The sequence below is a fragment of the Mobula hypostoma genome, chromosome 2, assembly GCF_963921235.1.
Source record: "Mobula hypostoma chromosome 2, sMobHyp1.1, whole genome shotgun sequence".
Classification (NCBI taxonomy): domain Eukaryota; kingdom Metazoa; phylum Chordata; class Chondrichthyes; order Myliobatiformes; family Myliobatidae; genus Mobula; species Mobula hypostoma.
Window position 1 is genome coordinate 123,362,014 of NC_086098.1, and position 20,960 is coordinate 123,382,973.

Here is a 20,960-nt window from a genome sequence, read left to right on the forward strand (position 1 = left end):
CATCCAGGTCATTTATAAAAAATCACGAAGAGAAAGGGTCCCAGAACAGATCCCTGAGGCAGACCACTGGCCATTGACTTCCATGCAGAATATGACCCGTCTACAACCACTCTTTGCCTTCTGTGAGCAAACCAGTTCTGAATCCACAAAGCAAGGTCCCCTTGGGTCCCATGCCTCCTTACTTTCTCAATAAGCCTGGCATAGGGTACCTTATCAAATGCCTTGCTAAAACCCATGTACACTACATCTACTGCTCTGTAAGGCATGACCTGCCTTTGACAAAGCCATGCTGAGTATTCTGAATCATATTATGCCTTGCCAAGTGTTCATAAATCCTGCCTCTCAGGATCTTTTCCATCAGCTTACCAACCACTGAAGTAAGACTCACTGGTCTATAATTTCCCGTGCTATCTCTACTCCTTTCCTTGAATAAGGGAACAACATCTGCAACCCTCCAATCCTGAACCTCTCCCATCCCCATTGATGATGCAAAGATCAAAGATCAGTTGCAAGTTTTCTTCCGATAAAATCTTCCTGTGGAAAAAAATTGTGGTTTAAGTTGGGTCTGGGCAGCCCTAAGAAATGAAACTCATACAGTTGAAATAGCATATCTTCCAGTGATCAAGTGGGAATAATAATTTCCTGCATAAAAATATGAACCCTTCCATGTAAGTTATCATAGCAACCATGCCAAAAGATTGCAAACCTCTTAAACAAATTTAATTGTACAAACTGAGTTTGAACAGTTAAGCTTAAAGGTAAGAAAGGTACAGCTGATAGCTTGATCACAGGTGAGTTGAAGCAGAGTAATAATTATTGTCTTCATGTGAATGTGTTGTCTGAAGTTAAATATGACAGCAAAGTGCAAACAATCTAATTTTCGTGTAAAGTCTTGTGAATAACGTTTTGCCAGTTTTCAATTGGAAGAAAATTTTGAACTGCCAGTATTGTATTGCATTCTGGACAACCAATATTATGATTTTGCGATAGTGGAAGGATCAACAGAGGTGGTAATGAAGTAGAATTGAACGTTATACAATAAATGTTCTCGTGGTATAAATGGAATCTGATGGAAAGAAAATAAGTGAGAGGGAACAAACCCATACTGAGAAGAGAAACCATTAAAACTGGAAAGATGAAAATGAAAGCAGGAGGATGGTGTAGTTAACTGCATGAACGCTGATGGCTGGAAAGATAGTTTATAGTTTTTACAATTATTCAGAATGTCCTAAGTGACTTTGATCAGAACTGTTAGTGAAACCTCATTGGGGATGATTTAGGCAGAGTTGTGATTATAAAGAGGAACGGATTGAGAGGAAAGGGAAGATGGAAATAGGACTGTAATTTGCATGGAGTAGTAATTTGGAGCAAGGATAAGGCAGCAGACTTTAAGAGATGGAGACAGGAACAAAAGCTGTTTACAGCATATTTCGTTAGCTCCATTGGATGCCAGGAAGGGAAGATGACTAATCAGCAACTTATTAACAGCAATCTTCTTCTTCTTCTCTGTCTTGTTTTACAGCGGTTGGCACCCAGCTTAATGGTGCATTACTGCTACCTTCTGCTCCGGAGTGTGCAATAGACTTGCATTCTAAATCCCTTCACCCGATCACACACATACCCTAACCTACACTTTATCCTCCCATCTTCAGCCATCCTAGTACCCTATTCCTGCTTATCCATCATATCCTATATAAAAAAAAAACCCGTACCCCTTAAGAAAGCTAAAAATACCCCAACCTGTGCTCTCTCACCCATGCCCAGCAACCCTTTTAATGTGAATTCCTGCAACCCCAATTCCCTTAGATTAATTCTCATCATCTCTCTCTGTATCCCATACTTCCTGCAACTCAGAACTACATATTCTTCTGACACCTCTTCCTGACATTCCTCACACAATCCTGTCTGGTGTTTTCCTATCATTTTCAATGTTTTGTTTAATGCACAGTGTCCCAGCCTTAACCTGGTCCACACAGTCTCCTCTCTTCTGTATCCACTACCTACCCTAGTACCTGCAACACTTCTATATTTGATATAAATGCCTCCCTTTCCCCTCCCTGTCCCATCTTTCTTGCCACATTTGGTTGATTTTTTTCCCAGATAACACACTTAACCTCTGCTTTACTGATACTAATGTACATTTCTATATTTTCTTTCTTTAACGCCTTCTTTGCCAACTCATCCACCCTCTCATTCCCCTTCACCCCTACATGTGCTGGAACCCATAGAAATTTTACCTGACCTCCCTGATTTGCAATTCTTGTGACTGACTCACCCTGCAAAAGGAGTGTTGCAGGAGTGCTGGGAAAATGGGAGGTTTCAGAGGGGTAACTTTAGTCAGGTAGGGAATGATATTGCTAAAGAATGTGGAGTGTTTGATCTAAGGATAAGTCCTTCAGTAGTTTATCCGGTTGTAGCTCCATGGAAGCTTGCATGGCCTGACATAGACTGGCATTTGTTAGAGGTAAAAAGGAAAGGAAAATATAAAACTGATTTGGGAAGTGCATTTAAGTGTCATGTGATGGAAAAGTATAGTGATTATACTCAGATTTATACAGATGGTGCTAAGGAACCTGAAACAAGAGTGACAGGGTTTGGGGTGGCTATACCAGCAAAAGAAATTGGAATCAGCAGAAGAACATCTAATAAGTTAGGGGTGATTACAGTGGAGATGCTGGCAGTGTTAGTTGCGTTGCAATGGGTGGAGAAAGCTAGACAAATCAAAGTGTTGATATGCTCAGATTCATCCTCAGTTCTAGCAAGTTTAAAGTCTTTTCACACAAACGGTCGGCAAGATGTACTTTATGAAGTCCTTCAGTCAGTCACAAGAATCAACAACAATCAAGAGACCAGGAGATGGGTCTTGTGGGCAAAATGTGATTGTGAAAGGTGTAAAGGGAGGGAGACCACAATGAGGTGGAAGAGTAGGAAGTACCTGAAGGAAAGGGGAAGGAGAAAATGGCAGAGAAGCACATGCTTAGGCTCATTGAAAATAAGGGGGAAAGAGGGGTTCAATAGAAGCAGGAGTTAGCAGCATTCTTGGTTCTACGCTGAGTGGCAGCTGTGCTTCCTCCATTGGTGCTGAGTCGGTGCCTCAAAGCTGTTATCAGCTTTGGGAAGATCTACGATCACAGAAGGTGCAATGTAATCACATATCAACAGAATGAAATCTTTTCATCTCTCTTTGGCAGAAATCATCCGAGTTGGTGATAACAAGAAGGTCCACCAGATTGAGTTGATTTCAGGAGAGCAGCTGATTGCCGTTATATCTGGGCGAAACCGCCACGTCCGCCTTTTCCCCACGACGGCTCTTGATGGCCGAGAGGGTGACTTCTTCAAGCTGGTAGAGACGAAGGGCTGTCAGACACTGGTGTCAGGGTTGATGCGCCACGGCACTACCACGTGCCTGTGTGTGGCCATGAAGCGCCAAGTACAGTGCTATGAACTCAACCAGAGCAAAACCCGCCACAAAAAGTTTAAAGAGATCCAAGTGCCAGGAAACGTGCAGTGGATGGCCGTCTTCAGTGAATGCTTGCTTGTCGGCTATCAGTCGGGCTTTGTCAAGTACCCACTGCAAGGAGATGGGGGTCCTGTTAGCCTACTGCATCCCGATGACCACACACTGTCCTTCATCACTCAACAGCCCAACGATGCAATCTGTGCAGTGGAAATTTCAAGCAAGGAGTATTTATTGTGTTTCAGTACTGTGGGCATTTATGTGGACTGCCAGGGTCGAAGGTCAAGGCAGCAGGAGCTGATGTGGCCAGCTATTCCCACGACATGCTGTGAGTTTACTTGGTTCTTTTACCTGTAGTTTAGGAAATAGTTTAGGTAATTAATTAGCAGATGAATCCAATTCCCAGCATGGTACTTGGGCTTAAAGTGTAAAGAAGTCCTATCTACTTGCATGTAGAATTAGTTACTTCCACAAAATCAGAGCTTGAGGAGGTCCATTGTGCTAATGGAGTGGGTTCCCCACAAAATAAGATAGGCCAAATTCAGAAAAACATTTAATTTTTAGCCTGAAAACAGGCAGAGTTACATTCAACATGTAGAATGTAACACAGAAAAAGGACAGGACACTTCTGCAGGAAGGAGCCTTGCCTAAATTACATTTTAAATGTTCAATGTGTACATGAATTTTCTATCTTCTTCATGTGAATCAGCAATGGAAGTGCTTTATGCCAAGAAGACTATTCTGCAATGTTAACAACTTTTTTAAAACTAAACTTTGTATTTCCTTTTAAATGATGGTATTTGCTTTGATTCTACTTATGTTCTAAATGGTTTGTAATGAGGAGATTTTCAAGTCTTCATTTCTTTAAACATCAAAGCCCAAGTTTAAATCTACATGGTGAGGTGTGTGAAATAATGAAGAGGCTGAGAAGAGAAAAGCATTCATCTTATCCTAAGTATGGTGTTCTGTGTATTAACTCTGGAAAAGGGAAAGGCAATGAAAGAAGGAGAGGAAGTAAAGAGCTCATTGTAACCATAGAACCAGTGAATAAACATGAAAGTGCATTAGAACCCAGGGTATAACTTGAAAGGGGAGAACTGGATCAATCCCTGAGGATAATAGCAAAGGGGAGAGCTTTGTGGATTCCTGAGGATGAGAAAGTTCATAGAATGCTCAAAGACAGTGTCTGAAAGATCTCATTGTATTTTTGATGCAATTTTAAGGGAAGAGAGAGCTCATTAGATCTCTGGGAACAGTGAGGGGAGAGGTAGATCTTGTTAGAACACTGAGGACAGTGAGAGACAGAGAGTTGAAAACGTATTGATCTCTGGTGATAATGGGTAGAGGGCATTAGATCCCTGAGGATAGAAGAGATAGGAGAGCTCATTTGATCCTTGGGGAGAATGATTGAGAGCAGAAAACTTGCTGCATCCTTAATGATAGTAAGAGAAGGGAGAGCTCATTAGAGCTGAGAGTATACCATGAGAAAGGACATTTTATGGGATCTGCTCATCACTACGTGGTAGAAAGGATGAGTGACAGGGGCAATGAATGTGTGGAAAGCTTATTGAATTCCTGAGGAAAGTGGGTGAGAAGAGAACCATTGTATCCCCAAGGATAAGACAGCAGAGTGGATAGCTCACTGGATCCCCAAAGACAGTGCATAAGGGAAAAGATCCCATAAATGAGGTAGTGGAGGGCATATCAAAACCTCACTTAACTGAGTGACAGAGGAGTTTCTTAGGTCCTGAAGGCTAAAACAGAAAAGGAGATGAGCAGTAATTGTGCCAGATGGTGGTCGGGAACCCTATAAGATAAATGATCACAGTGCATATAACATTTGGAGAGGATGCAGAGGAATTTGCCTTGGTTGGAGCAGTTCACTTTTGAGTAGAGACTGGTGAGGCCAGCTGTATTACCCCCGGAGCAGAGGGTGTTAAAAGTGCACATGATTGAGGTATTTAAAATTATGAGGGGTATTGAATAAAGTACGGGAAATATTTTCCCATATTCCAGGTAGAGGGTAATTTAGGGCAAAGGGGAAGAGATTTAGAGGAGATGTGAGAGGAACCTCTTTCACCCAGAGAGTGGTGACCTGAAATACATTGCCAGAGGTAGTGGTGGTACTGGATCATTTAAGATTTAAGAATTTCAGAGGTATTTAGGTGTGTAGGTAACCATATGAATTACCTAGGCATAGAAGGGTATCGACTATTTGCTGGAAAATGGGTTTATTACAGAATGCTGTCCACTGGTCAGCATGGGCTAGTTAGGCTGAATAGCCTACTTCCACACTCTTCAACTCCATGAATATATACATGTTTTCAACTGTTGATGTGCAGGTTGGACAACTGAAAACAAAAGTAAACGACACTGAGCTAATCCTGATGTTACGTCCCCTTGTTGGTTCTAATCAAAGGGTGTTGGGGGAACAACATAAAAACAAGTCCACCTTCGGTGCCACACATAACATGGTGTTCATGACAGTTCTTGCTCTTTTCAGCTGATCAGGGTCCAGCAGCTATTGGGTATTTGCAGGATGAGCAAACCAGAAATTAACCCACTCACCCAACCTTGGGAAACTGAAATTAAACTTAACTCCAGAAGTCTACACACTTCCCTAATCTCAGGCAGCCTGCGATCCACAGGTCACCCAGAGCAAATGAAGTTGATGAGTATCCTGAGATTTGTTCTATTCTGGTAAAGACAAAGTAAGAAATATCTGGAAAATGGATATCCTCAGTTCTTCCAGAACATGTCATGAAACTTCACTTAATCCCAATTTTAGATCTGGTGAAGGTCAGAGTCTCCAATGCACCATCTATTGTTCTCTGATGTGCCTTGGGGGTTTATTTATTTATAGGTACTGGGCATTGCTGTTAACTGCCTATCCTTAATTCCCACTGGGCGAAGTTATTGATCCAATACCATTGGGCTAGAAGTTCAGGATGTAGTCTCAGCAACAATGAGAGAACTAGTGTGTATTTCCAAGCAATCTTGATGTGGATTTCGAGTGAACATGCAGGTGGTGCTCTTCCTATGTGCCTGAATGTCCTCATCAGTTGTGAATTGTAGGATTTAGTCCCTGGAAATCAAAATTTACTGAAGCAAGTCATCTTTTAGTATCAGCCAGTGGATGTAACATTGAAGTGGATAGACTAGCTGGCTTATTGGTACTGAAGCCCAGCATTTAATAACACTGAAGTACCCTGGGACCCATAGTTCACTGAAAATTTCTACAGAAGTGGAAAAGGGAGGAAAAGAGGCACATGGCATGCGTGCCTTCATTGGTAGAACTCCGTTGCCTTCTTTAGAATTTAGCGTTGAGTATAAGAATAAGAGTTCATGCCGCAGCTGTATAAAACCCTTCAGTCAGATTGCAGCAGGAGCATTGTATGCAGTTCTGGTCCCTCATTATAGGAAGGATAATGAGACAGTGGAAAAGGTGCAGAGGAGATTTATCATTTGCTGCCTGGATTAAACGAAATGAGAGATAAGGAAAGGTCAGACAAACTTGAGTTGTTCTCTCTAGAGTGTTGGAATCTGGGGGAAATGCTGATAGAATTTTTTTTAATTATGTGAGGTATAGATAGTCAGAATCTTTTTGCTGGGGTAGAAATGTCAAATATTAGAGGAAATGCTTTTAAGGTAAAGGGGGGAAGTTTAAAGGTGACATAAGGGCCAAGTTTTTTCAGAAAGAGTGGTAGGTGCCCAGGAATGGGTTACCAGGAGTAGTGGTAGAACAAGCAGTTTGGTAGAATTTAAGAGGCTTTCAGATAGGTATTAATATGAAGGAACAGATTTTGATGATACACACAAGGAGAACATTTTGTATAAATCAACATCAAGTTAAGCACAATATGCTGGGCCAAATGGCGTGTCCTATGCTGTACTGTTCTATGAGATATCTGAAATGTTTAATATTATTAGGGATCTTGATAAGGTGGATGTGGTGAAGATGTTTCCTCTTGTAAGAGAATCCAGAACCAGATTTTAAAATGAGGAATTAGTGCCAGTTTAAGATGAAGCATTGATGAAGGTAATAAGATTATTAGGTACTTGGAATCTTCTTCCTCAAAGAGCAGAGGAAGCACAACCTTTAAAAATTTGTAAAGCAGAAGATATATGGATATTTGATAAACTGAGGATGAAAGGTTTCTAGGAGTAGATTGGAATATGGAGTTGAGCTTGCAAATAGTTCAATCTTACTGAACAGCAGCAACAAACACAAAATGCTGGAGGAGCTGAGCAGTTCCTGCAGCATTATGTATGTGTTGCTTGGATTTCCAGCATCTGCAGACTTTCTGTTGTTTGTTACTGAACTGCAGAGTAGATTTGAGACCTGCTACTAATTTTTGTGCAAACAACAGGAATTCTGCAGATGCTGGAAATTCAAGCAACATACATCAAAGTTGCTGGTGAACGCAGCAGGCCAAGCAGCATCTGTAGGAAGAGGTGCAGTCAACGTTTCAGGCCGAGACCCTTCGTCAGGACTAGACGAAGGGTCTCGGCCTGCAACATCGACTGCACCTCTTCCTACAGATGCTGCTTGGCCTGCTGCGTTCACCAGCAACTTTGATGTATGTTACTAATTTTTGTGCATACTATACTGTTTTCCTTCATCCTTCCATTCAAGTGTCTTTTTCCCTGGAAGTCTCTGAGCCACAAATTGATGATAACACTGTAAGGAACAGTGTGGATCATGGGACCTTTGTGAGTAGGGGAATCAACCATTTATCTCCTCAATTTAAGTAAGGAGATATAATAAGGATGTTGACCATGAAGCTGTGGTAACCATTGTCAGGTTATAATTGAAACATGATGTTTACATGTTTAATCACCAATCCCATCTGTCTGTGATATTTAATAAGCAAATCCTTTCTGAACTAAGGCCATTTGTTCCTTAATTAAATGTCAGTGATTGTATACATTGTAAAAGAACGTATTACTCTTGCTACTCTTTTTGTAATTCCATTACAACACCATCCAAAAGATTAGACGACGTTAGAGGTGAATGATGAACTGTTCTGTAGGTGGCACCCCTGTGCCATGCCGTGTGTTTGTGCTTGGAGCTGAATCACTGAGCCAGGTTTAAGAGTTTAATGTGCATGCAGTTTCATTCAGTATTTATTGAATATTTATTATATGTGTTCCTCAATATGACCCTGTAGAGATTCATGCAATCGTGAGAGGCATACACTTTCACACACTTTCTCCTAGGGTAGGGAAGTCTAAAGCCAGAGGAAATGAGAGGGAAAAGATTTAAAGAAGATCTGAGGGAAGAAAATCACATAGATGTGTGGGATGATTTGCAGTGGTAGAGGTGAGTACAATTACCATCCCTAGTAGGTATTACAACCCATGGATAGAAAACAGGTACATGGATAGAAAAAGCTCAGTGGAATATGGGCCAAACAGAGACAAATGAGATTAGCCCAGGACACCACTTTGATCGGCACAGAAAAGGTAGGCCAGAGGTCCTGTATATGTGCTGTATAACTCTTTGCCTTTATGACTTTTAGTAGAAAATGGATAGTTGAAGGTTGGTTCAGGCACAATGGTCCAAAGTCGCTTATTTCTATGCTATATCTCTTTCTGACTCTAAGACCTAGGCTGCGATATTATCAATATGCAATATTTAGTTGATGACCAAGTTCTGACACCTGGGGTGTAACTCATACTCTTGTTGCCTGCGGATATCCTCAATGAATACTTCTCTTCGGTATTCACCAATGAGAGGGAACTTGATGGTGAGGACAATACGAATGAGGTTGATGTTCTGGAGCATGTTGATATTAAGGGAGAGGAAGTGTTGGAGTTGTTAAAATACATTAGGACGGATAAGTCCCCGGGGCCTGACGGAATATTTCCCAGGCTGCTCCATGAGGCGAGGGAAGAGATTGCTGAGCCTCTGGCTAGGCTCTTTATGTCCTCGTTGTCCACGGGAATGGTACCAGAGGATTGGAGGGAGGCGAATGTTGTCCCCTTGTTCAAAAAAGGTCGTAGGGATAGTCCGGGTAAGTATAGACCAGTGAGCCTTACGTCTGTGGTGGGAAAGCTGTTGGAAAAGATTCTTAGAGATAGGATCTGTGGGATTTAGAGAATCATGGTCTGATCAGGTTCAGTCAGCATGGCTTTGTGAAGGGCAGATCGTGCCTAACAAGCCTGATAGAGTTCTTTGAGGATGTGACCAGGCATATAGATGAGGGATGTGATCTATATGGATTTTAGTAAGGCATTTGACAAGGTTCCACACGGTAGGCTTATTCAGAAAGTCAGAAGGCATGGGATCCAGGGAAGTTTGGCCAGGTGGATTCAGAATTGGCTTGCCTACAGAAGGCAGAGGGTCGTGGTGGAAGGAGTACATTCAGATTGAAGGATTGTGACTAGTGGTGTCCCACAAGGATCTGTCCTGGGACCTCTACTTTTCGTGATTTTTATTAATGACCTGGATGTCGGGGTAGAAGGGTGGGTTGGCAAGTTTGCAGACGACACAAAGGTTGGTGGTGTTGTAGATAGTGTAGAGGATTGTCGAAGATTGCAGAGAGACATTGATAGGATGCAGAAGTTGGCTGAGAAGTGGCAAATGGAGTTCAACCCGGAGAAGTGTGAGGTGGTACACTTTGGAAGGACAAACTGCAAGGCAGAGTACAAAGTAAATGGCAGGATACTTGGTAGTGTGGAGGAGCAGAGGGATCTCGAGGTACATGTCCACAGATCCCTGAAAGTTGCCTCACAGATAGATAGGGTAGTTAAGAAAGCTTATGGGGTGTTAGCTTTCATAAGTCGAGGGATAGAGTTTAAGAGTCGTGATGTAATGATGCAGCTCTATAAAACTCTGGTTAGGCCACACTTGGAGTACTGCGTCCAGTTCTGGTCGCCTCACTATAGGAAGGATGTGGAAGCATTGGAAAGGGTACAGAGGAGATTTACCAGGGTGCTGCCTGGTTTAGAGAGTATGCATTATGATCAGAAATTAAGGGAGCTAGGGCTTTACTCTTTGGAGCGAAAGAGGATGAGAGGAGACAAGATAGAAGTGTACAAGATAATAAGAGGAATAGATAGAGTAGATAGCCAACGCCTCTTCCCCAGGGCACCACTGCTCAATACAAGAGGACATGGCTTTAAGGTAAAGGGTGGGAAATTCAAGGGAGATATAAGAGGAAGGTTTTTTACTCAGAGAGTGGTTGGTGTGTGGAATGCACTGCCTGAGTCAGTGGTGGAGGCAGATACACTCGTGAAGTTTAAGAGACTTCTTGACAGGTATATGGAGGAATTTAAGGTGGGGGGTTATATGGGAGGCAGGGTTTGAGGGTCGGCACAACATTGTGAGCCGAAGGGCCTGTAATGTGCTGTACTATTCTATGTTCTATGTTCTATTAATTGCAAAAGGATTGCAAGGGAAAAAATTGGTCCTCTGGAATATCAGAATGGTAATCCATGTGTGGAGTCAAAACAGATTGGAGAGATGTTAAATAATTTTTTTACATCTGTATTTACTTGGGAGACAAAGCAGCAAAGCAGCATCAACTTTATGGACCCTGACAGATTACAGAGGAGATGGTGTTTGCTATCCTGAGGCAAATCAGGGTGGATAAATCCCCAAGCCCCGACAAGGAGTTCCCTTGGACCCTACGGGAGGCAAGTGCAAAAATTGCTGAGGCCCCAACGGAAATATTTAAATCATCCTTAGTGACAGGAGATGTACCAGAGGATTGAAGGATAACCAATGTTGTTCTGCTGTTTTAAAAAAAAGGCTCTAAACATAAACCAGAAAAGTATAGACTGCTAAGTCTGACGTCAGTTACAGGAAAGTTATTGGAAAGTATTCTAAGGGACCGGATGTACTAGTATTTGGATAGACATGGACTGATTAAGGTTAGTCTGCATGAGTTTGTGTGTGGTAGGTCATGTCTAGCCAATCTTGTAGAGTTTTTCAAGGAAGTTACCAGGAAAGTGGATGAAGGCAAGGCAGTGAATGTTGTCTACATGGACTTTAGCAAGACATTTGTCAAGGTCCCTCATAGGAGGTTGGTCAAGAAGGTTCAGTTGCCTCGCATTCAAGATGAGGTAGTAAACTGGATTAAACAGTGGCTTTGTGGGAGAAGTCAGAGAATGGTAGTAGGTGGTTGCCTCTCTGACTGGAGGCGTGTGACTACTGGTGTGCCGCAGCAATCGGTACTGGGTCCTTTGTTGTTTGTCAATGATCTGGATGATAATGTGATTAACTGGATCAGCAAATTTGCAGATGACACCAAAATTGAGGGTGTAGTGGACAGCGAGGAAGGCTATGATAGCTTGCAGAGGGATCTGCATCAGCTGAGAAAATGAGCTGAAAAATGGCAGATGGCATTTAATGCAGACAAGTGCAAGGTGTACTTCGGGTCTTACACATTGAACGCATCACAGGTAGATAGCATCGTTAAAGAAAGCTTTTGGCATGTTGGCCTTCATAAATCAATGTATTGAGTACAGGAGATGGGATATTATATTGAAGTTGTATAAGACATTGGTGAGGCCTAATTTGGAGAATTGTGTGCAGTTTTGGTCACCTACCTACAGGAAAGATGTAAACAAGGTTGAAAGAGTACAGAGAAAATTTACAAGGATGTTGCCAGGTCTGGTAGACCTGAGTTACAAGGAAAGATTGAATGGGTTAGGACTGCATTCCTTAGAATGTAGAAGATTGAGAGGAGATTTGGTAGAAGTATACAAAATTATGAAGGGTAGTGATAGGATAAATGCCAGCAGGTTTTTTCCACTGAGGTTGGCTGGGACTACAACCAGAGGTCATGGATTAAGGGTGAAAGGTGAAAAGTTTAAGGGGAACATGAGGAGAATCTTCTTCACTCAGAGGATCTTGAGAGTGTGGAACGAGCTGCCAACACAAGTGGTGCATGCGAACATGATTTCAACATTTATGAGAACTTTGGATAAGTGCATGGATGGTAGGGTTATGGACGACTATGGTCCCAGTGGAGGTCGATGGGAGTAGACAGGTTAAATGGTTTTGGTAATGGTATTAGAGCCTGTTTCTGTGCTGTACTACTCCATAACTCCATTCTCGGTTATCCAGATCAACCATTGAATCACTTGCAAAGGCTTTGCTTCTGCTGTTGGATTATTGTTCAGAATGATTGATCTTTAGTCCCCTTCTGTTTCCCATCTCCATGCTGCTGCTTTGTAGCATCTTCTGAAACACTGCACTGTTTTCCACACTGAAGACAGCCAGCTGTACCTTACCAAGCATCTCTCTCTTTACCATCTCCTGTCTTGAAATTTCTGATTTAGGGTCTAACATACAACATCAATGAGCAGAATTTTTTTCCAACAAAATATTGTTTTTTTCTCTCTCTTGTTACACTTACCTGTATCTGAATCTTTCCCTTGGAGCATCCTTTAATTTTAACCAGTCCATTGTTGATGGATGTGCCTTGAGCAGCTACCCAGTCTATACCCCATCTATAGGTTGATTCATTATAGAGCCTAATAGCTGAGGGTATTGTCTTCGTCTACTCCTGAAAGTGCTCCTCTGTTTAGCCAAGTTGGCATACAGAGGGTGGGAAATATTTTCCGGAATTGCCAGGATTTTCAAAGGGTTCTTTGTTCAACCATAACCTCCAAGGTGTCCAGCTTGACTCCTATAACAGAGCCAATCAGTTTATTGAGCCTGTTGCTGTCACCCGTGTTGATGCAATTGCCCCAGCACATCACCGCATAGAAGATTGGACTGGCAACAACAGACTGGTAGAACACATGAAGGAGACGCCTGCATATTCCAAAGGATTTCAGTCTCCTCGGGAAACAGAGGTGACTCTGACCCTTCTTGTACACAGCCTCTGGGTTGGTGCTCTACTTAAGTCTGTCATCCAGGTACTTATAGGTCCTTACCACATCCACATCCTCACCATCAATAGTAACGGGGAACAGTGCAGGCTTAGTCTATCTCCTTTGCCTTACTGATGTTGAGCTGCAGATGACTCAGCTTGCACCATTTGACAAAGGCCTCCATCCGGGCACTTTATACACACAACTATTGCTGAGTCATCAGAAAATTGCAGATGGCATGTCTCGGTGTTGTATCTAAAGTCTGAAGTATACAGGCTAAACAGAAAGGGAGCCAATACATTCCCCTGTGGGGCCCTAGTGCTGCTTGTAGCTATGTCTGATGCATAGCTTTGAAGCTGCACAAACTGTGGTCTGCCAGTCAGGTAGTCTATTATCCAGTATACAATGGAAGTGCCAATCTGCAATGAATGGAGCTTTTCACCACGCAGTGAGGGCTGTATGGTATTGAAAGCACTTGAGAAATCTGCCCTGCTTATCCAAATGGAAATACGGTTTGTTCAGCAAGTAGATGACAGTATCGTTGACTCCAATGTGCTCTTGGTAGGCAAACTGCAGGGGATCGAGGGCTGATCTGACCAGGGGTCAGAGGTGAGCCAGGACCAGCCACTCTTGGGTCTTCATGATGTGTGAGGTCAGGGCCACTGGACGGTAGTCATTCAAGACTTTTCGTTGTCCCTTCTTGGGTACTGGACTGCGCATGTTTTCCACAGAGTTGGGACCTTTTCCAAGCTGAGACTCAGATTGAAAATGCGCTGGATGTCTCCATTCAGCCGCTGGGCACACTTCTTCAGGACCTTGGCGTTCACACCACCTGGACCCAATGCAGCTGTGTCTAAGTTCTCACTGCTCAGTAGTGAAGGTGAATCTCTGATGACGGGAGTTGGTGGAAGGTGGGTTCTGGGGGGGTTGTGAAGATTGGGACAATAGCATTTGATATGTGGAGTTGTGAATGATAGGTCCAGGGCAAGGAGGGGATGTAGACAGTGGTAGCCTGTGTTGTTCATCTGGGTGTTGAACTGGAGAGGTGGGGAGGGGAGACGCTGTTGCTGGGGGAACATTGGGTGCCTCGGCACCCGAACTGGTGTGCTGAGGTGGGTGTGAACTGAAGGGCAATTGTCAAACTAATTGAAGAATTGGCTTAACTCATTAGCCCATTCACGGCTGCATTCCGAGGTTCTACAGCTAGACTGATTGAAGCCAGTGATAGTCTTCATGCCTTTCCACACCTCCCGTTTGCTACTCTGTGCAAGCTTGTTCTCCGACTCATTCAAGAAGCTACATAAATACAAGTTGTTTTAGGGATATTTATATTTGGAGCATTACTTCACAAATAACGGCCAAAGGACGAGGGTGAACAGGTTCAAGCTATCAAAAGACATATTTGACATGCAGACAGAAAATGAATAGAATAAACATACAGGAAAGGTGGTAGACTCATTCAGTCCTCTGACATAATCATTGGCTTCAGATTGATGAGATAAGATGTGTTGGATGCCATCTGTGTGTGTTTTGTTAAAGTTATGACAACCCTTGCCAAGGTTGATCTGAAAGGCACTGTGACTCACGTTCTTTTTATTGTCATGAACAACAAGTATGAACCACAAGATTGAAAAACGTTTTTGAGCCACACTTCAGAGAACAAAGTGTAAGGTAATGGGATATTTTAATACTAGTTGTGGAGGACTGACAACAATCTCTCCAGAATCTTCCTCTATGTATATATTCTTTTCCACTTCTCATGTGTTTAACCACTCCCAAACACATTGACCTCCCTCCCTCCTCCACTAAGATTCAAGAAGTGGGAAAGCTTAGCCTCCCCTTAAACAGTTGGACTGACTCTCTGTCCTCTCACTGCACTAGGTGTAAAGAGCGGAGATTCAGCTGCAGCTCACAGTGAATCTAAAGATGAACCATTTGACTTGGACATCCTCACAAGCAGTGGCAATATTTCTTTTACACCACCATGTAATTTAACTTTGGCTAACAGATTAATTTGAGGGACTTTCTCCTTAAATTATTATTCAATCTCTATTGATTGTACAAGCCAGAATTGAAGACAGTTACTTAATCATGTGTGATGAGAGATTTAAGAGATGTATGTTAAATCAATCATGAACATTTGCTGTAAATGTACTGAGAGATGTGAAGGAGAGGCATTAACTAATGGCCATAGCTTTTCATTATTGAGTGGCCAGGTGGTGAAACCAGCATTAATTGTTCTTTCGTAATTGCGGTTGCAAAGTTGACAGTGAGCCACTACCTTTAATTACCCCAGACTTATGGTGGAGGTACTCACCCAGCACTGTTAGGTAGAAGGTTCCGGATAGTGAGTTGACCACAGGTTGACGCGGGTTCTGACGTGTGGATAATTTCTATATCTGGATAAGAAGTTTCTGCCCAACAATATCCACTCTTCTGGGGTGTACAGTATATGATAGAAAATGTGGTGGTGGTAATCAAGGTGTTCAGTTAGGTGGTTAAGCTTTTCCTTTTTGGAAATGGTTATTGTCTGCCGTTTGTGTAGCACAATGTTACAACACTATCACACAATGTCTGAATATTTTCCAGAATTTGCTGCATCCAGGGATGGACTGTTTCATTGGTTCAGTTACTGCAAATTGATTGAACATTATGCAGTCATCAGCAAACATCTCCACTTATGAAACTATGGGATATAGCCTCAAGGTTCCGGGGAATAGATGTAGGACAGAGATGAGGAGAAACTGCTTTCACCTGAGAGTAATGAATCTGTAAATTCTTTGCTCAGAGAAGCTGTAGAGCCTTCCTCATTAATATATTTAAGACACAGTTGGATAAATTGTTTGCATAGCAGTAGAATTAAGGGTCATAGGTTAAAGGCAAGCAGGTAGAATATAGTTCACTGCCAGATCAATCATCTTGAATGGTGGAGCAAGCTTGATTGGTCAGATGGTCTTCTCCTGCTTCTATTTCTATATTCTTATGAAGCAGCCGAAGATCGTTGGACCTAGAGCACTGAGGAGCTCTGTTAACCATGTCCTTGGCTCAGGCAAATGATCTCCAAAAGCTGTAACCAGCTTCTTTAATGCTTTAATTCTTTAATAGCCCTTGAACATAGATCTTCATTCTGTGTTTGAAGCAAGGCTGTAATGAGATCTGGAGCCAGGTGGTCATTGTCAAATCCAAACCAAGCTTACTGTGTATATTATTTCCATGTCAATGCTGTTTGATGGTATAGGTTGATGAGATCTTCCAGCAGTTTGCTGATTATTGAGAATAGCCTTCCCAGGTTGATAATTATTCAGATATATGAATCTGTTCTGCGTTACTAAGTGCAGGGCATTCCTGAACAATTTCCCAGTGTTGAATAGATGACACTGTTCTGAGGAAGACTGAGGTTTGAATGTATTGACTCAAAAACCTAACAATGTTATTAAAATGAGCATTATTAGGCAGCAAACACGAGGAATTCTGCAGATGCTGGAAATTCAAGCAACACACATCAAAGTTGCTGGTGAACGCTGCAGGCCAGGCAGCGTCTCTAGGAAGAGGTACAGTCGACGTTTCAGGCCGAGACCCTTCTCAGCCCGAAACATCGACTGTACCTCTTCCTAGAGACGCTGCCTGGCCTGCTGCGTTCACCAGCAACTTTGATGTATATTACTAGGCAGCACAGTGTTGCAGCTGCCTTACAGATCCAGGGAACTGGGTTCAATCCCAACTTCCAGTACTGACTGTATGGGGTTTTCACATGGTTCAGATCCTCTGGTTTCCTTGCACATCCCAGAGATGTGCATATTGGTCAGTTAGTTGGCCGTATAAATTTCCCCTAGTGTGTAGGTGTGTGGTAGAATTGGGGTGAGTTGATTGGAATGTGGGGAGAATAAAATGGGCCTAGTATAGGATTCTTGTATGTAATGCTTGATGTCTGACACAGACCTGATGGACTGAAGGGGCTGTTTCCATGCTGTGTGGCACGATGACTAATACATATTCTTTACCTCACTGACTTGATATAATAACATTAAAATCAGAGCTTGTTTTATCATTCTCAAACTTGTGTTAGAAATAAAGAATGTTTTGAAACATACTATTCTGTTCCTAAATAGTGGTAACACAGGGATATATGGCTAGACTAACAAAATTGGCTATATGACTCTATCTGACAAGCACCCAACCTAGACTGGCATTGTGTAAGTAACTATATTGATTGAAGTAATATCCACAATCAGTGCTTCAGTAAAGAGCAAAGTGTTAATAGGCCACATTGCAAGAGGACTGGAATGTAAATCAAACAAGTTTATGCTGTCACTACATAAGGCACTACCTGAAACAGTATGCAGTGTTGGTCAGTTGTTAATAGTATAGTAGTGTACTTCAATAGTAGTATCTTCTTCAGTGCTTTCAGTGGGGAATCAAGAGAGAGAGGCTGTATATTTGGAATCAAAACGTTGTGGAAAAGCTGTTGAATGATTTGACAGCCCATTGTGGAAGAAATCATCCACTTGGATTAAGATGGTAGCTTCAAAAGGAAGAAATACATGTCCTCTACATTTTTTAGATCAAGGGCTGGCCCCTCTGGTGAGCTCTACGTCTACTGTTTGCTAGAAGGTGCCATTTTATCTATTGCTGATGTACTAAGAGCATCAAAGAGTTGATGTAGAGTTTCACCAATCCAGTCACCATCCCAGCAAAGGTCTGGTACTGTATAACTGTGTTCTGTCTTAATTGAACACTCTCAGATTGCCCAGTTCCAGGTGCAAAGTTATGAAGGGTGCTTGCAACACAGGCCCTGATTTTCATTCAGTGTTGGTAAAAAGTTCAAAGAAAATGCATGCTCAATATAACACAGCACAGGGGACAACTTTTTAACATCTGCATTACAAGTGAAGCAGGCATTTACATAACCTCAATTCTGGAGGACATGATAATCCTGCAGTATTCCCAAAACAACAATATAATAAGGTTATAACCGTTATTTCAGTTGGACTGTTGAGCAATTTAGTTGTGTTTCAAATCTGCTATTCCATATTCAAACTATGTCTGGAGGGAATACATACAGTATTATGTTCAGAGTTGTGCTTTTCAGTACCTGTCTCATCCTGGTGCTAGTAGGAGTGGGAACAGCCTGAGGGCATGTGTTCTTGCATGAAAGATTCTAAGGCTTAAGTGTAACTGTTCTTCTGTAATGTTGGTGTTGATGTTGGAACAGAGTTTGGATGAAGCCATGCAGTTAATTGCTTATGCAAGTCGTGTGATAGATCATGAAGTGTAAGCCCGGGGGGTTGGCTTTGACACTGGTGTTTGCATTGTATCTCTGCAGGTTACAATGCTCCATATCTGTCTGTGTATAGTGAGAATGCTGTAGATGTATTTGATGTGAACACAATGGAATGGATTCAGACAGTTGCACTAAAAAAGGTAAGCTTTTTTACGAACTCATCTGTTCTACTTATGGTGTTTTTTGTTTTTCATGTATCTTGCTTGTTTTTCATGTATCTTGCTATGACTATTTCAGTCAGATCACTTCCCGAACTTCCTTCTAAGAGTCTAACATTTGCCCTGATCCATCACTAAAATGCTTTATCCCCAGATTCTGCCTGCATTGTCCTGGTGTTATATCCAGGGTCTGCACGCTATTTCTATGGTGGGCAGCCAAGGTTGAGCACAGTATTCTGTATTTTAATTTAATAATCTGAATGAGATTCCTGTAGTGATTTTTTTGTGAAGTTTCACATCCCATGAGCTATCTAAATCACTTTTTGTATTTGTCAGTTGAATTTTGAAAGAGTATATAGATGTATACAGGTAGACAAGGCAGTGAAGATGTACTTACCTTCATCAGACAGGGCATTGAGTACAAGAGTTGGAACATCATGTTACAGCTGTACAAGACATGTTGAGACTACACCTGGGATTTTGCATGCATCTGGCCATCCTTCTATAGGAAGGATGCAGAGAAGATACACAAGGGTGTTTCCAGGTCCAGAGGCTTGAGTTTAAGGAGAGAAATGGATAGACTGGGGCTTTTTTCCCTGGCGTGAAAATAGCCAACGTTAAAGTGGCTTATAAACTTACAAGGGCCATTGATAAGATAGATTGTCAAAGTCTTTGTCCCAGGGTAGGGGATTCTAAATCTAGAGGGCATAGGCTAAGGGAGACTGGAGGGACAGGTTTTTCACACAGAGGGTGGCGGGTAAGTGGAAAAAGCTGCTCAAGGAAATGGTAAGGTTGCTCCAATTATGTTTAAAAGACTTTTGGGCAGGTACATAGAAAGGAAAGGTTTAGAGGAGTATAGGGCAAATGGGATGAACTCAGGATGGCACCATGGCCAGTATATACAAGTTGTGCCAAAGAGCCTGTTTCTGTGCTACACTCACAACACGCTGGAGGAACTCAGCAGGTCGGGCAGCATCCGTGGAAACAATCAGTCAACGTTTCGGGCCGGAACCCTTCGTCAGGACTGAAGAGGGAAGGGGCAGAGGCCCTATAAATAAGGTGAGGGGAGGGTGGGAAGGAGAAGGCTGGTAGGTTCCAGGTGAAAAACCAGTAAGGGGCAAGATAAAGGGGTGGGGGAGGGGAAGCAGGGAGGTGATAGGCAGGAAAGGTGAAGAAGGAATAGGGGAAAGCACAATGGGTAGTAGAAGGAGGTGGAACCATGAAGGAGGTAGTAGGCAGCTGGGGAAGGGGGCAGAGTGAAATTCGGATAGGGGAAGGGAGGGGGAAGGGAATTACCGGATGTTGGAGAATTCAATGTTCATACCAAGGGGCTGGAGACTACCCAGACGGTGTGAGTCTGTTGGGGTCATCTGTTGCATCTGGTGCTCCCAGTGCGGCCTCCTCTACATCGGTGAAACCCGACGCAGATTGGGGGACCGCTTCGTCGAGCACCTCCACTCCATCCACCACAACCGATAGGATCTCCCTTTTGCCACCCGCTTCAACTCTGCTTCACATTCCCATTCGGATATGTCCATATGTGGCCTCCTCTACTGCCATGATGAGGCTAAACTCAGGTTGGAGGAGCAACACCTCATATACCATCTAGGTAGTCTCCAGCCCCTTGGCATGAACATTGAATTCTCCAACTTCCGGTAATTCCTCCCCCTCCCTTCCCCTATCCCAGTTTCACTCTGCCCCCTCCCCCAGCTGCCTACTACCTCCCTCATGGTTCCGCCTCCTTCTACTACCCATTGTGCTTTCCCCTATTCCTTCTTCACCTTTCCTGCCTATCACCTCCCTGCTTCCTCTCCCCCACCCCTTTATCTTTCCCCTTACTGGGTTTTCACCTGGAACCGACCAGCCTTCTCCTTCCCACCCTCCCCTCACCTTCTTTATAGGGCCTCTGCCCCTTCCCTCTTCAGTCCTGACAAAGGGTTCCGTCCCGAAACGTTGACTGATCGTTTCCACAGATGCTGCCCGACCTGCTGAGTTCCTCCAGCGTGCTGTGAATGGTGCTTTGACCCCAGCATCTGCGGAATATTTTGTGTTTCTGTTTCTGTGCTGCATGACCGAACGTTTATTCAACCATTCTTCAGAGCTCTACCAGAGACCCGGATGGTAGTTTGCCTCCCTGGTGCCAGGGTCCGGGATATTTCTGATCGTGTCCAAGATATCCTGAAGTGGGAGGGTGAGGAGCCAGAGGTCGTGGTACATATAGGTACCAATGACATAG

The 20,960-nt window shown here is 42.9% G+C and overlaps 1 protein-coding gene across 7 annotated transcripts in view; it reads left to right on the top strand.

The window, feature by feature from the left end:
- LOC134342449 (serine/threonine-protein kinase MRCK alpha-like) overlaps positions 1–20,960 on the top strand; it is a 623,460-nt gene that overhangs the window by 583,266 nt on the left and 19,234 nt on the right. For all 7 annotated transcript variants that reach the window (XM_063040586.1, XM_063040588.1, XM_063040587.1 and 4 more), the window contains 2 exons: positions 3,192–3,785; positions 18,609–18,706. In XM_063040586.1, the coding sequence (XP_062896656.1) occupies positions 3,192–3,785; positions 18,609–18,706 (692 nt within the window). The remainder of the gene's footprint in view (positions 1–3,191; positions 3,786–18,608; positions 18,707–20,960) is intronic.